This window comes from Felis catus, chromosome A3, assembly GCF_018350175.1.
Source record: "Felis catus isolate Fca126 chromosome A3, F.catus_Fca126_mat1.0, whole genome shotgun sequence".
In the NCBI taxonomy this organism is placed as follows: domain Eukaryota; kingdom Metazoa; phylum Chordata; class Mammalia; order Carnivora; family Felidae; genus Felis; species Felis catus.
Window position 1 is genome coordinate 14,514,339 of NC_058370.1, and position 11,957 is coordinate 14,526,295.

Consider the following 11,957-nt stretch of genomic DNA (forward strand, 5'->3'; position numbering starts at 1 on the left):
CCCCTTAATAAATGTTATACTGATTACATTTCGAGAGGATACTATTTGGGATACATTAGGTTGAATAAAACATCTGATTAAAGTAAATTTCAGTTTTTTATGTGGCTACTAGAAAATGTCTAATTATATACTCGGCCCACATTCTGTTTCTGTCGGATACTACTATCTATTTGGTAAGACTTTAGCCACCTCCCCACATTCTCAGACCGAGGGGGTGGTGGCAATATTCTATGCCCACAGGCTGTACAACTCAACGACTCCCGTGTTCCATGGACTACTGATTCTGATTCCGGACCTGAAGGCTCACCACTTCCTCTTCCTGTTCTGTCTTATGGTTCTGAATCTTCCACCCAGAAATTCCCCCAACAAAGCTGATTCTATTTTTGATGACTCAGAAGACACTTCTGGATGTGGGATTTGGAGCCAGGCCAGCTTTACAGAGGCAGAAGTGACTGCCTACATGTGCTGAGAAGAGCCAAAAATATCTTCTGCCCCTTCCCCCGCTGCACCACCGAACCCTCAGATCTTACACATTCGTCAGAGGCCTTCAGGAAACGGTCAACATGGTCTTTTAACCGATCGGCTGCCCGGTCTCAGCACACAAACTGGGCGAATGCCAGGGTCTTCCGGGATGGCTCCCCTCGGACCAGCACGATGCCCTGAAATTTCCTGTGCGAGGGGGACCCAGGCTAGGGATCCCACTTGTGGGCATCACAGAGGCCTGTATTATCAGTGAGGTCTGAGCAGCCTGGGGCTCACGGAGGCCGAGCTGTCAGCCCAGGTCTGAGAAAGCAGGGCAGGAGTATTTGGCTGTTATGCCCTGGGTGCTCTGCATACGTTATTTCATTGAATCCTCAAAGAATCCTAAGAAGTAGGTAGGAGTAGTCTCACGAGAGCAGAGTCTACACAAGTTCAGAGAAGGACAGTTTTCTTGTCCAAGGTCGCACAGCACAGGAAGTGCAAAGCTGGCATTCAAGTGCAGACCGCCTACCGTCAGCCCGGGGCCCCTGCAGTTCAGAGGGACCGTCAGACGGCTCCCTACGTCAGCCCCACGGAGGTTTTCTGCAGAGGTTGTGAGTCGGGAGCCCTCTTGCTGGCTTCGGCCCACGGGCCTGTTGAGGTTGGTCCGCACAGCGGTCTTTTCTTTTTCTTTTTTTAATGCTGGCTGGAAAAACTTGGAGACTTTTACGCCCAAAATGGGAATGACGGGCATCTTCGGAAACAGTGGGAAACCTGGTAATGTGGGACCTTTGTTCAAGGGACCGGAGCAGGGTAGAAGCTGTCCTTTCCGAAAGGGTCTACACGCGGCAGATCACTGCTGTTTCCATGTGTTCTGCTCTGCCCCTTAGCTGGCTGGCCTCCGCACATGCATGTGTTTCCTGCTCCCTGCCTGCTCTGTGCATTCCATGTTTGGTGTCCGGCCTGATTCCCTGGAGGGGCTTGTGGTCTGGGAAGGGTGTCAGGCCCTCTGAGGGCCACAGGTGTCTCATTCACTTGTGTGACTATGAGAATGTCACTTCCCCTATCCGGGCCACAGAACAGCCCCCTTCAGACCTGAGCAAGTGGCCGAGGCAACGTGTCCTTATAAAGGAAAATGTGGGGGAGGCTGGAATACGGCTTCCCTGGCCCATCCCGTGGGGGTGGAGGCCTGGGGGCGCAGGGGAGGCCTCCCTGGAGGAGGCAGCCTGCTGGCAGTGATGGAGGACAAAGACGCTGGGGGGTGAAGTGTCTGCTTCCGGGCAAGGACTGGCTCTCAGGACAGCCCAGAAGCGTACCTGCCGGACAATTTCTACAGCAGAGCACGTATACAGGGACCTCACACTTATTAAGTGCCTACTCTTTGCAGTTTCGGGTGCATCTGAAGGTAACCATGAGTCTTGTGAATCCTTCCCTCCACACCAGTAGAGCACAGAGGTCGACCAGTAGACTCTGGAGCAGGACCGTTGGGTATAAATCATGGCTCTATCCCTTCCTGGCTGAGCGGCTTGGTTAAGGGAGTTAATTCTTCGGGGTTCGTTTTCTGAACTGAAGAATGAGATAACTTAGCAAAAGGGTTGTCGGAAATAAGGATTCAGGGGATTCAAACAGAACTATCGAGGAGCCTGATGCTTAGCAAGTGCTCAGTAAATGTTAACTGTTACTGTTGTTGCTCCCTCTTAAGAGGAGGCAACTGAAACAGAGAGATGAGGTCACCCGCTCAAGGTCGCACAGGTAGGGAGGGGGAGAGCTGTGACTTGAAGCCAGGTGCATGTCAGGCTAAAGACAGAAGGCCAGCTGGAGAGGGGACCAGCTGAGCGGAGAGCCACTATGCTTGGAAAAGAGTCTCAGCCAAGGTGTCAGTGTCTCTGGTGGGTTCCCACCACGCAGAGTTGGGGATCAGGTCCTCTTGGGGCACACGGCTGTGGAGGGTGCGGGCAAGGCAAAGCCAAACGCGGCTCAAGTCCTGGTGTTGCCACTGCTGAGCGGTGTGGCTTCTCTGAGCCCCGGTTTCTTCCTGTGCGAAGTGAGAGCAGTTCCACCTTCCCGCTATCAGGATTACAGACATCGCTTGGAAAAGGCTCTTTCCTCCCACACCTTCTACCCACTCCCGCCTGCTAGAAGAGGAGGAAGTAGCTTGCCCGGCCCTCCGGGAGGTGGGCCCAGGCGGGGCGGGACAAGGTGACCAGGAGGGTTTAATTACAGGCCAAAAAGCAGAAGCACCAGGGTCTCCTAAGTTCTGGAGAATGCAGTTCCCCCCACTTCCTCTCCACCTGCCCATCGCTGCCTGAGCCTGCCCTCCTGGATCCACAGCTACTCAGGAAGCATGAAAACAGCTGGGCACCTCGCCAGGACCGGGTAGGTCTGGGGACCCTAGACTCTGGGACCACAGGCAAGAAAACGGCAGTCGGGCATGGCGGGTGCGGGCTTCGGCCCCAAGCTCTGCCATTCCCTGGCCGTGTGACCTTGGGTAAACCTCCACCCCTCCGGACCTCGGTTTCCCCATCTGTGAATGAGAGTCGTGATCACGACTCTCATTGTAAGAACTGACCGAGAAAACGCACGCACAGCGCTTGCCATCACGCTCAGCTCGGAGTACGCACGCACAGCAACCAGGTGCTCCTTGCGCAGTAGGAGGAGGTTTAGTCCTAAATTGAGATGCCCTCCGGGGCTAGGAAGGCCACGATTCGTCTTCTCTGCCAGTGGGTCCGTGGTGCTGCCCAGCTTGTAGCAGTTCCCGGGTTCGTCTACTCTCCCAGCCTCCCCGACCGCTATTTTCTACCCTGTCCTTCTTCTTCAGGCCTGCCCTGCACGGCCTCGTCCAGTACGCTCCCCATCCGTGCGGACCTCCCTTTCCTGCCACCCTGAGCAAACAGAAGCAGTCACACCACAGCTGACACCCGCTGCATGCAGACACCATTCTAGACGCTTGCGGCGTATCAGGGACACCAAGGAGCCACTCGCGGCCCCGGTGGCACGGAGCTCCAGTGACAGATCACAGCCGATGCAGTACTTACTACGTTCCAGACACAGAGTGGCCCTCTGAGGTCCTACTTCACGGCACCATTTTACAGACATGAGTCCCGTTGTTTATGCAAATGAGAAAACTGAGGCCTGGAGGGATTAGAAACCTTGACGGAGGTCACACGGACCGTGAGTAGTGAGGCGAGGATTTGGACCCTGGCAGTCTGGAGGCCACGCCCTTAATCATTGCTCCTTTCCGTGTGGGAGGAACTGAGATGTACGTGCCCACACTTTGCCCGTCCATTCACGGTCATCTGAGCCCGTGTCCTCTGCCTTCCCATCTGCTACATGGGATGACCACCCTGCTCTTTTCTGAGACCCGCCCTCAGATTTTGTGCTGTCGATCATACCCCCTGCCCCCACCTGTGAGCCTCCCTTTGTCCACGCCCCCTCTTGATTGGCTCTGCCGTCTGTCCACAAACCTGCTAGAGTCTCTCCCATCCATGTCCCGTCCCCACCATCGGCCACGGCACCATTTCTGTGCCCCTTTATTGCAAAAACGAGTCAGAAGAGTTGTCGGGACTCGGGTCTCACATTCTTCTCCTTCCAGTCTCTCCTGGGCCCACTCTAGTTGGGTTTTGGCCCAAGGTGCCACCAAGCTACCCTTGGGCCGTCTCCAGGGACCTCCTCCACATGGTGAAATCCAATGGTCATTCCTCAGCCCTCGGCCTTGTTGACCCATCAGCAGCACCTGACCTATGTGGTCGCCCCCCTCTTCTTCGAACATTTTACTTCCTTGGTTTCTCAGACACCACATCACCTTGGCTTCTCCACCTCCTTCTCGCCTCCCACCTGTTCACCCTGGAGTGCGAGGGCTCAGTCCTTGAGTCTCTGTGCTCCCCGCTTAACACACTGTCCTGAGGAGTCGGCTCCTGCCCCCTGGCTTCAAGTATCATCTATAAATCAACGACTTCGTATCTCATTTATTTCCCATCTCTGGAAACGACGCCTCGGTGTTGCAGTTGCTCAGGCATCAAACCCCATGGTCATCCTCCACTCCCTCCTCCTCCTCGCTCCCCCAGCCAATCAGACGGCCAGTTGTAGTGGTTCTTCCAGCAGAATGTACCCAGAACCCAACCTCTTTTGACTACACCTCGGCCGTCATCTTTAATGTGGGCTGGATGAGGGCGGGGACTCTTGTCCATTTCATTCATTCCTGTTTCTCCAATGGCGAGCACACAGTCGTTGCTTGCTGAATATTTTTTTTTTAATTTTAAACATTTATTTATTATTAAGAGACAGAGAGAGAGACAGAGCATGAGCGGGGGAGGGGCAGAGAGAGGAGGAGACACAGAATCCGAAACGGGCTCCAGGCTCTGAGCTGTCAGCACAGAGCCCGACGCGGGGCTCGAACTCACAAACCGAGAGATCATGACCTGAGCCGAAGTCGGACGCTTAACCGACTGAGCCACCCAGGCGCCCCTGAATATTTTTGAATGAATAAATTTAAGGACAGCAGAGTAGAAAAGTTCCTGAGTGGCCAACGGATCCACTCTCCTGCCCCTCCAAATTATAGAGGAGATCTTGAGGCCTGTGGAGAAGGGATCACACAACAGGCCAGCAAGACTGTGAATTCAAGTAAAATAGTATGTCTCTCTCCCCATGTTTTTTAACTCTTTCTTATTCTCTCTCCTCTGCACTTCTCTCTCCTCGGCTCTTTCATTCCCCGGGGCCGGGCACCCTCACCAAACCAGAATGGTGGACACAGGCAGCCCAGACATTCACCCTCACCTCCCCAGAAACTGCACAGAAACTGGGCGGCTCCCCCAACAACTCCAGTGGGAATAGCCCTAGGGTAGGCTCTGACTGGTTCGGCTCGGGTGGTGGGGGTTTGGGGGTAGCCACGGGGGAAGGGTGCCGAGCCCTGTGGCTAAGGGGTGGAGCCTGTGAGCAATCGAAGGGTTTTGTGGATCAGGGGCCTTGGGCAGACAGCCAACCCCTCGTCCTCCTGAAAGACGTCCCCCCAATGTCCTTGTGTGCAGGTGGAGGGTCTGGCACTTGGGGCTCCGCAAGGCCCTTGTCCCACTGCAGGCTGCCTGGGTCGCCTTCTCCCAGCCTGTCCCAACCAGCTGCGGCCAGCTGCTAACCCAGCTCCTCCTGTGCGGTTCCCCCGCCCTTGCTGCTGCGGGCCTGACGCACCGCTGGCTCGTGTCCTCGCTGCTTTACCCTCCGGGACCCTCGGCCACAGTGGCCACTGTCTGCGGCCTCCTGGTCTTCCTGGTCCTGGGCTTGGTGCCCCCCGCGCGCTGCCTCTTTGCACTCAGCGTCCCCACCCTGAGCACGGAGCAGGGCCGCCGCCTGCTCCTGTCCTGGAGCACCGCCACCCTGGCCGTCGCCGTGGTGCCCAACGTCTTGGCCAACGTGGGCGCGGCCGGGCAGGTGCTGAGATGTGTCACAGAGGGCTCCCTGGAAAGCCTGCTCAACACCACTCACCGGCTGCACACAGCATCCGAGGCTCTGGGCCCTGCTGGCCAAGCAGGCGGCCGGGGCTTGACCCTCCAGGCCCAGGGCAATGGCTCTGTATTCCTGCTTCACATGCTCAGGGTCACTCAGCAGGTGCTGGAGGACTTCTCTGGCCTGGAGTCCCTGGTCCGGGCGGCCGTGCTGGGGACCCAGCAAGTGGTCGCGGGGCTCTTTGTGCTGGGCCTCCTCGTGGACTCCGGCTGGTACCTCCACCGCTACCTGACGGACCTGCGGTTTGACAATATCTACGCCACACGACAACTGGCTTTGCAGCTGGCCGAGGCCCAGGCCACACACCTGGTGGCCTCCCCGCCAGCCTGGCTGCTCTGGGCCGCCCGGCCGAGGCTGTCCCAGGGGGAGCTGCTGAGCTGTCTCCTGAGGCTGGGACTGCTCACCCTGCCCCTGATGGCCACGGCTGTGATGGTGGCTACAGACCACGTGGCCTTTCTCCTGGCTCAGGCAGCCGTGGACTGGGCGCAGAAACTGCCTGCCGTGCCCACCACGCTCACGGTCAAGTATGATGTAAGTAGGGTGATGGGAAGAGAGGACTAGAGTCCTCTAGGAAGCCACCTCGGAAGGGCTAGGGTGTGTTAACCATTTTTTTTTTTTTAATTTTTTTTTTCAACGTTTATTTTATTTTTGGGACAGAGAGAGACAGAGCATGAACGGGGGAGGGGCAGAGAGAGAGGGAGACACAGAATCGGAAACAGGCTCCAGGCTCCGAGCCATCAGCCCAGAGCCTGACGCGGGGCGCGAACTCACGGACCGCGAGATCGTGACCTGGCTGAAGTCGGACGCTCAACCGACTGCGCCACCCAGGCGCCCCTGTGTTAACCATTTGATCTGCAACTGAATTTTATTTGCCTTCGAGTCCCAGCCCTTGGAGAAGCTACGGGAACCTGGGGCATTCACAGGCTCCTGTAATTCCCGCCACAGCCTGATGCACTGGGTTCTATTTTCACCCCGAGGACAGGAGAGGACACAGATACCCAGAGGCTTTAAAATAATTCGATGCCCAAGGTCACTCTTTTCTTACGTGGCAGCAAGTCTTAGTCTCTTTTTCCTCACTTGTACAAAGTGGATCAGTCCCCCTCACCCTACAAGGTTATTGTGAGTCTTAACAAATGGTAGTTTGTAAAAGTACCCAGGCGCTCCAGGCCACACAGGAGGGGGTTGACAAATAGCGGCTATCATTAAAAGCTGACATCTGTATATATCAGACTGTATATATTGAATGATCTAGGCCAGGAGTCCGCCAACTATGGCCCACAGGCCAAACTCTGCTGGCTTCCTGTTTTTGTAAATTAAGTTTTATTGGAACATAACCGTGCCATTTGTTTACGTGTTTGCTGTGGCTTTTCGACAAAGTTGATAGTTGAATCAAGGACTGTATGATCTGTGTATGACCTGAAATAGTTACCATTTTAGTAGTAACATACAAAATATTTACCATCTGTGTACCGTTGGATATATTTATTATCCGATCAAGATTTGTGGTTTTCAATCTTTTGCCAAAAATCTTTTTTTTTTTTTAATGATGAGATCTCACACAAAAGTCCACTGCACAAAACCAAAGTTCAGACTCTGAGTGAATAATATTAATGGCTAATATTTATTAAGTACTTATTATATCCTAAGAAAGTGCTTTCTCAAACTGCATGAAATCAATGTAATCAACTTGGGAGGTTATGGCCACTTTTTTTTTTAATGAAATCCAATAGACTAGAAATTTATGAGAGTATATTGTAAAGGATAAGGTTGAGGTTTTGTTTTATGACATTTTTCTCTGATCACAATACAGTCTGTGCTTGCAAGGTGCTCTGAAACGCGTTTCATATGGGAAGGTGGGTGGGGGTGTCACAGTAAAGAAATGTATCAGGCAATGTCCCAAGGGTGGCACCTGAGTTACCTTATTTCATCAAATCCAAGATGTCATTGATTGCAAATCACATCATCATTTTTATGTGCCATTAGGAAAGAAAATGCTGCCAATCAAACCAAGACGCAATGCCTTCTTATCATTTAGAATTAAAAAATATATACTTATTTATTTATTTATTTATTTTTTCAACGTTTATTTATTTTTGGGACAGAGAGAGACAGAGCATGAACGGGGGAGGGGCAGAGAGAGAGGGAGACACAGAATCAGAAACAGGCTCCAGGCTCTGAGCCATCAGCCCAGAGCCCGACGCGGAGCTCGAACGCACGGACCGCGAGATCGTGACCTGACTGAAGTCGGACGCTTAACCGACTGCGCCACCCAGGCGCCCCTATACTTATTTATTTTGAGAGAGAGGGAGAGTGGGGGTGGGGCAGAGAGAGACAGAATCCCAAGCTCGATCCCAAGAACCATGAGCTCGTGACCTGAGCTGAAAAGAGTCGGATGCTTAACCCACTGAGCCACTCAGGCGCCTCTTATCATTTAGAATTTTAATTGTATTCATATAAAATAGTTCACTTCTTATTTCACATAGACTTATCTTTTCTCAGGTATGGAAAAAAAGAAAAACGGTAGATTCATTTTGTGACGGTTTCCTAAAACGTCCTTCCGTTCAAGCCTGACTCCTCTGAATGGCTCTGCTTGAGTTCTCAGCGTCTGTGGGTTTTCACCTAATATTACTGGCCTCTGTGCCTTCGAGAGCTGGTGATGCCCCACTATCATTTCCAGCATTTTCCTCCAAGCTGCAGACGCCCACTCTGCAAGGTTTCTTGCTGGCACCCTCCGGCCCTCTCACAAAGCGTGAAATGGCACAACTGTGGAACGGGGTTACAAGTCCCATTGCTTGAAAGACACATCTTGATCTCAAAGAGGTTAAAATGTGGGGGGAGAAATGAATCCCCAAACCGACGAAATGTGATAGCTCACTGTGCCTGGCCGAGAAGTTGGCCCTGGGCAGACCAGGATCCAACCCAAGAAGTCTGGCTCCAAAGGTCAGATGGTTAACCTCTGACCTCCCTGCCTCCCCGTGCTGTGCTCCAACACACCCCACGGGAATTGTAGAGCTTAGGAATAGGCTCAGGGTGTTGGCACTCCCCTTGGCTGGGACTGATCCCCGGGCTGGCCGCATGTAACACTAGGGGACCTTAGATTTCCCATCTTTCGTCTTCTTTCTTTTTTTTTTTTTTTTTTTAGTGTTTATTTATTTTTTAAAGACAGAGCACGAGTGGGGGAGGGGCAGAGAGAGAGCGAGACACTGAATCCGAAGCAGGCTCCAGGCTAGGAGCCCTCAGCACAGAGCCCGATGCAGGGCTCGAACCCACAAACCCGGAGATCATGACTTGAGCCAAAGTGGATGCCCAACTGTCTGGGTCACCCAGGCGCCCCAGGTTTCCCATCTTTTCAGCAAGGTTCGTTCTGGGCTCAAGCTCATAGGATTGCCCATATTTGATGAAAAAGACGTCTAAAATATTCACTAGAGGGCTTAGCAAAGAGTAAATGACCAAAGCACCCGTTTGTTTTCTTTAAAGTATTCTGCTCAGAAAGTAATAATGAAAACAGCATTTGTACGGTGCTTTTTGTTTGTCAAAAAGCCTGCCTCAGACTCCCCATCTCATCTGGCCGTCCTCCACCCCCAGGAGGCTGCCTTAGTTCTGTGCCCATTTTGCAGATGAGGACAAGCCTGCACGAGTGGCGGGAGACAGGGGATGGCTGGAGCGTCTGCTGACTTGGCCTTTTTCTCCTCTTTCGAGGCCACGTACACGGTCCTGGGTTTCGTCCCCTTTCTCTTCAACCAGCCGCCTCCGGAGAGCCCCTTCCTCTCTGCTCACAGGTCCTTCCAGTGGGAGCTCCGCCTCACCTCCCAGGGCTGCCGGCTGCTGCCCGCGCAGCGCCCCCAGGCGGCCGCCCCCCTGGCGGCCGGCGCCCTGCAGCTGGCGGCCTGCGCCACCGTCCTGCTGGAGACCTACGCCCGGCGCCTGCGGCACACCGTCGCCGCTTCCTTCTTCTCGGCCCGGGAGGCCAGGAGGGCCCGCCACCTTCACGCCCGGCTCCAGCGCAGATACGACAGGCGCCGAGGCCAGCAGCTGCCCCCGCAGACCCCCTCCTGCTCCTGACACCCGGGCCTGCCAGCACCCGCCCCGGCCTGGAAGAGAACAGAGAGCAGTAAGGCAGAGGGGAGGCAGCGCGGGAGCCGCACAGACCTTGGTCCTTGCTGTGTGACCTTGGGTGGATTGCTTCGCCTCTCTGAGCCTCAGTTTCCATGCCTGCCTAATGACTGCATAATAACAACCCATGTGACCTACTTTCCACGGAGGGGGGGCGGGGAATGTGGGAAGGGAGGAATTGGATACTGGGCGTAAAAAGGCCTGGAGAAGCAGTAAAGCATTCTGCACAGTGACCGTCGAGGAAGTGCAGAGACAGCCCCAGGTTCCTCCAGACCAGCTGGGGATCAGTGAAGGCTCTCACCTGCATCAGGGGCCTCCGACTGGCAGGTGGAAACTTTGCCTAGCGAGATGTGCCCAGATGCTCCCGGAACTTATTTATACGTCCCCCGAATCTTCTGAGGTTTAGCAGCCTAACATTTTCTTGATTTTCTAAATGAAGTATTTATTGGGGCGCCTGGGTGGCGCAGTCGGTTAAGCGTCCGATTCAGCCAGGTCACGATCTCGCGGTCCGTGAGTTCGAGCCCCGCGTCAGGCTCTGGGCTGATGGCTCGGAGCCTGGAGCCTGTTTCCGATTCTGTGTCTCCCTCTCTCTCTGCCCCTCCCCTGTTCATGCTCTGTCTCTCTCTGTCCCAAAAATAAATAAACGTTGAAAAAAAAAATAAAAAAAAAAATAAAAAAAAAATAAAAAAAAAAAATGAAGTATTTATTAAATCCTAAGTTAGATTATGTTGCTCCTTTGTTTCAAAGTCCTTGGGGGATTTCCCGACCAGGCTGGCCAGCGTTTAGCAAATAAAAATACACGATACCTGGGTCCATTTGAATTTCAGACAAATAACAAATACGGGTTTTGTGTAAGTACGTCCCTGGGACATTCTTATACTGAACATACTTGTACTAAACCTGCGTTTGCTGCTTATCTGAAATTCAAATTGAACTGAGTTATCCATATTTTATCTGGCAACCGTGTCCCCATCCAGGTTCTAGTAAAACCCCAGCTCCCTCCCCTGTGGGCTTGGTATTATTCCCTGTTTTCCCCTCCAGGTCATTCTCTGCCCTTCTCTTTCCCAGGAATCAAAACTCCGTGAATTGCATCACCCCGGCTCCCTTGGCCTCTGACTTCTAGTCGGGCTCAGCCAGTGGGAGTCACTGGCCCGCCATCCAGAGGGGGAGAGGAGACAGATGTCAGGGTATTCATTCCTGCAGCCCTCTGGGCTGTTTGGCAGGGACGGCATTCCATTACCAGCAGCCTCAGCTCCTGTCTGGCTGGGGGGCCCCTCGTCGGTGGCTAGAGATCCCCCTGGGTTCTGAAGGGGGACAGCTTCCAGGGTTGCTGGTTTCTGAAGGCCTCGCCATCCTTCTTCCCTTTACCAAGTCCCCGCCTCTGTACCTTCCTCAAACTCTCTTTAGTTTCTCCCTTTGAGACCACCGACCCTTTCCTGCCAGGAAATTGATGTGCCCTGGGTCACAAAGCCCTGCTCAAGCCAGCCTCTCCCTCCCTCCCTCTGCCCCCCGGCTGCCTGGACTTCAGCTCCCCAGACACACCAGGCTGGCTTGCACCTCAGGGCAATGCCCTTGCTGTTCCCACATCCTGGAACACGCTTCCTTCACGTCTTGGCATGCATGGACCGTTTCTTTGCATCCTTTGGGGATTGGCTCAAACGTCACCTCCTCGGGAAAGCCCTCCCTGACCACGCTACCTAATATTGCCTTATCCCAGCCAGTCTCACTCCATCACAGGAGTGGGCAAGCTACTATCTGTGAGCCAATTCTGGCCTGCTGCCTGGTTTTGCGACCAGAATTTTATTGGAACATTGCCACACCCATTAGTTTGAGGACTGCCTCTGGCAGCTTCTGCCCTGATGGCAGATTTGAGCAGTCGAGATGGGGAC

At 53.8% G+C, this 11,957-nt stretch overlaps 1 protein-coding gene across 1 annotated transcript; it reads left to right on the plus strand.

Annotated features, from left to right (window-relative positions):
* Positions 1 to 2,476: 2,476 nt before the first annotated feature.
* OCSTAMP (osteoclast stimulatory transmembrane protein) lies at positions 2,477 to 10,544 on the plus strand. Its single transcript, XM_045053519.1, is given in 3 exon segments — positions 2,477 to 2,835; positions 5,484 to 6,486; positions 9,655 to 10,544. Coding segments are annotated over 3 exon segments (1,644 nt in total). The 5' UTR covers positions 2,477 to 2,803; the 3' UTR covers positions 10,264 to 10,544.
* The last annotated feature ends 1,413 nt before the right edge of the window (positions 10,545 to 11,957 follow it).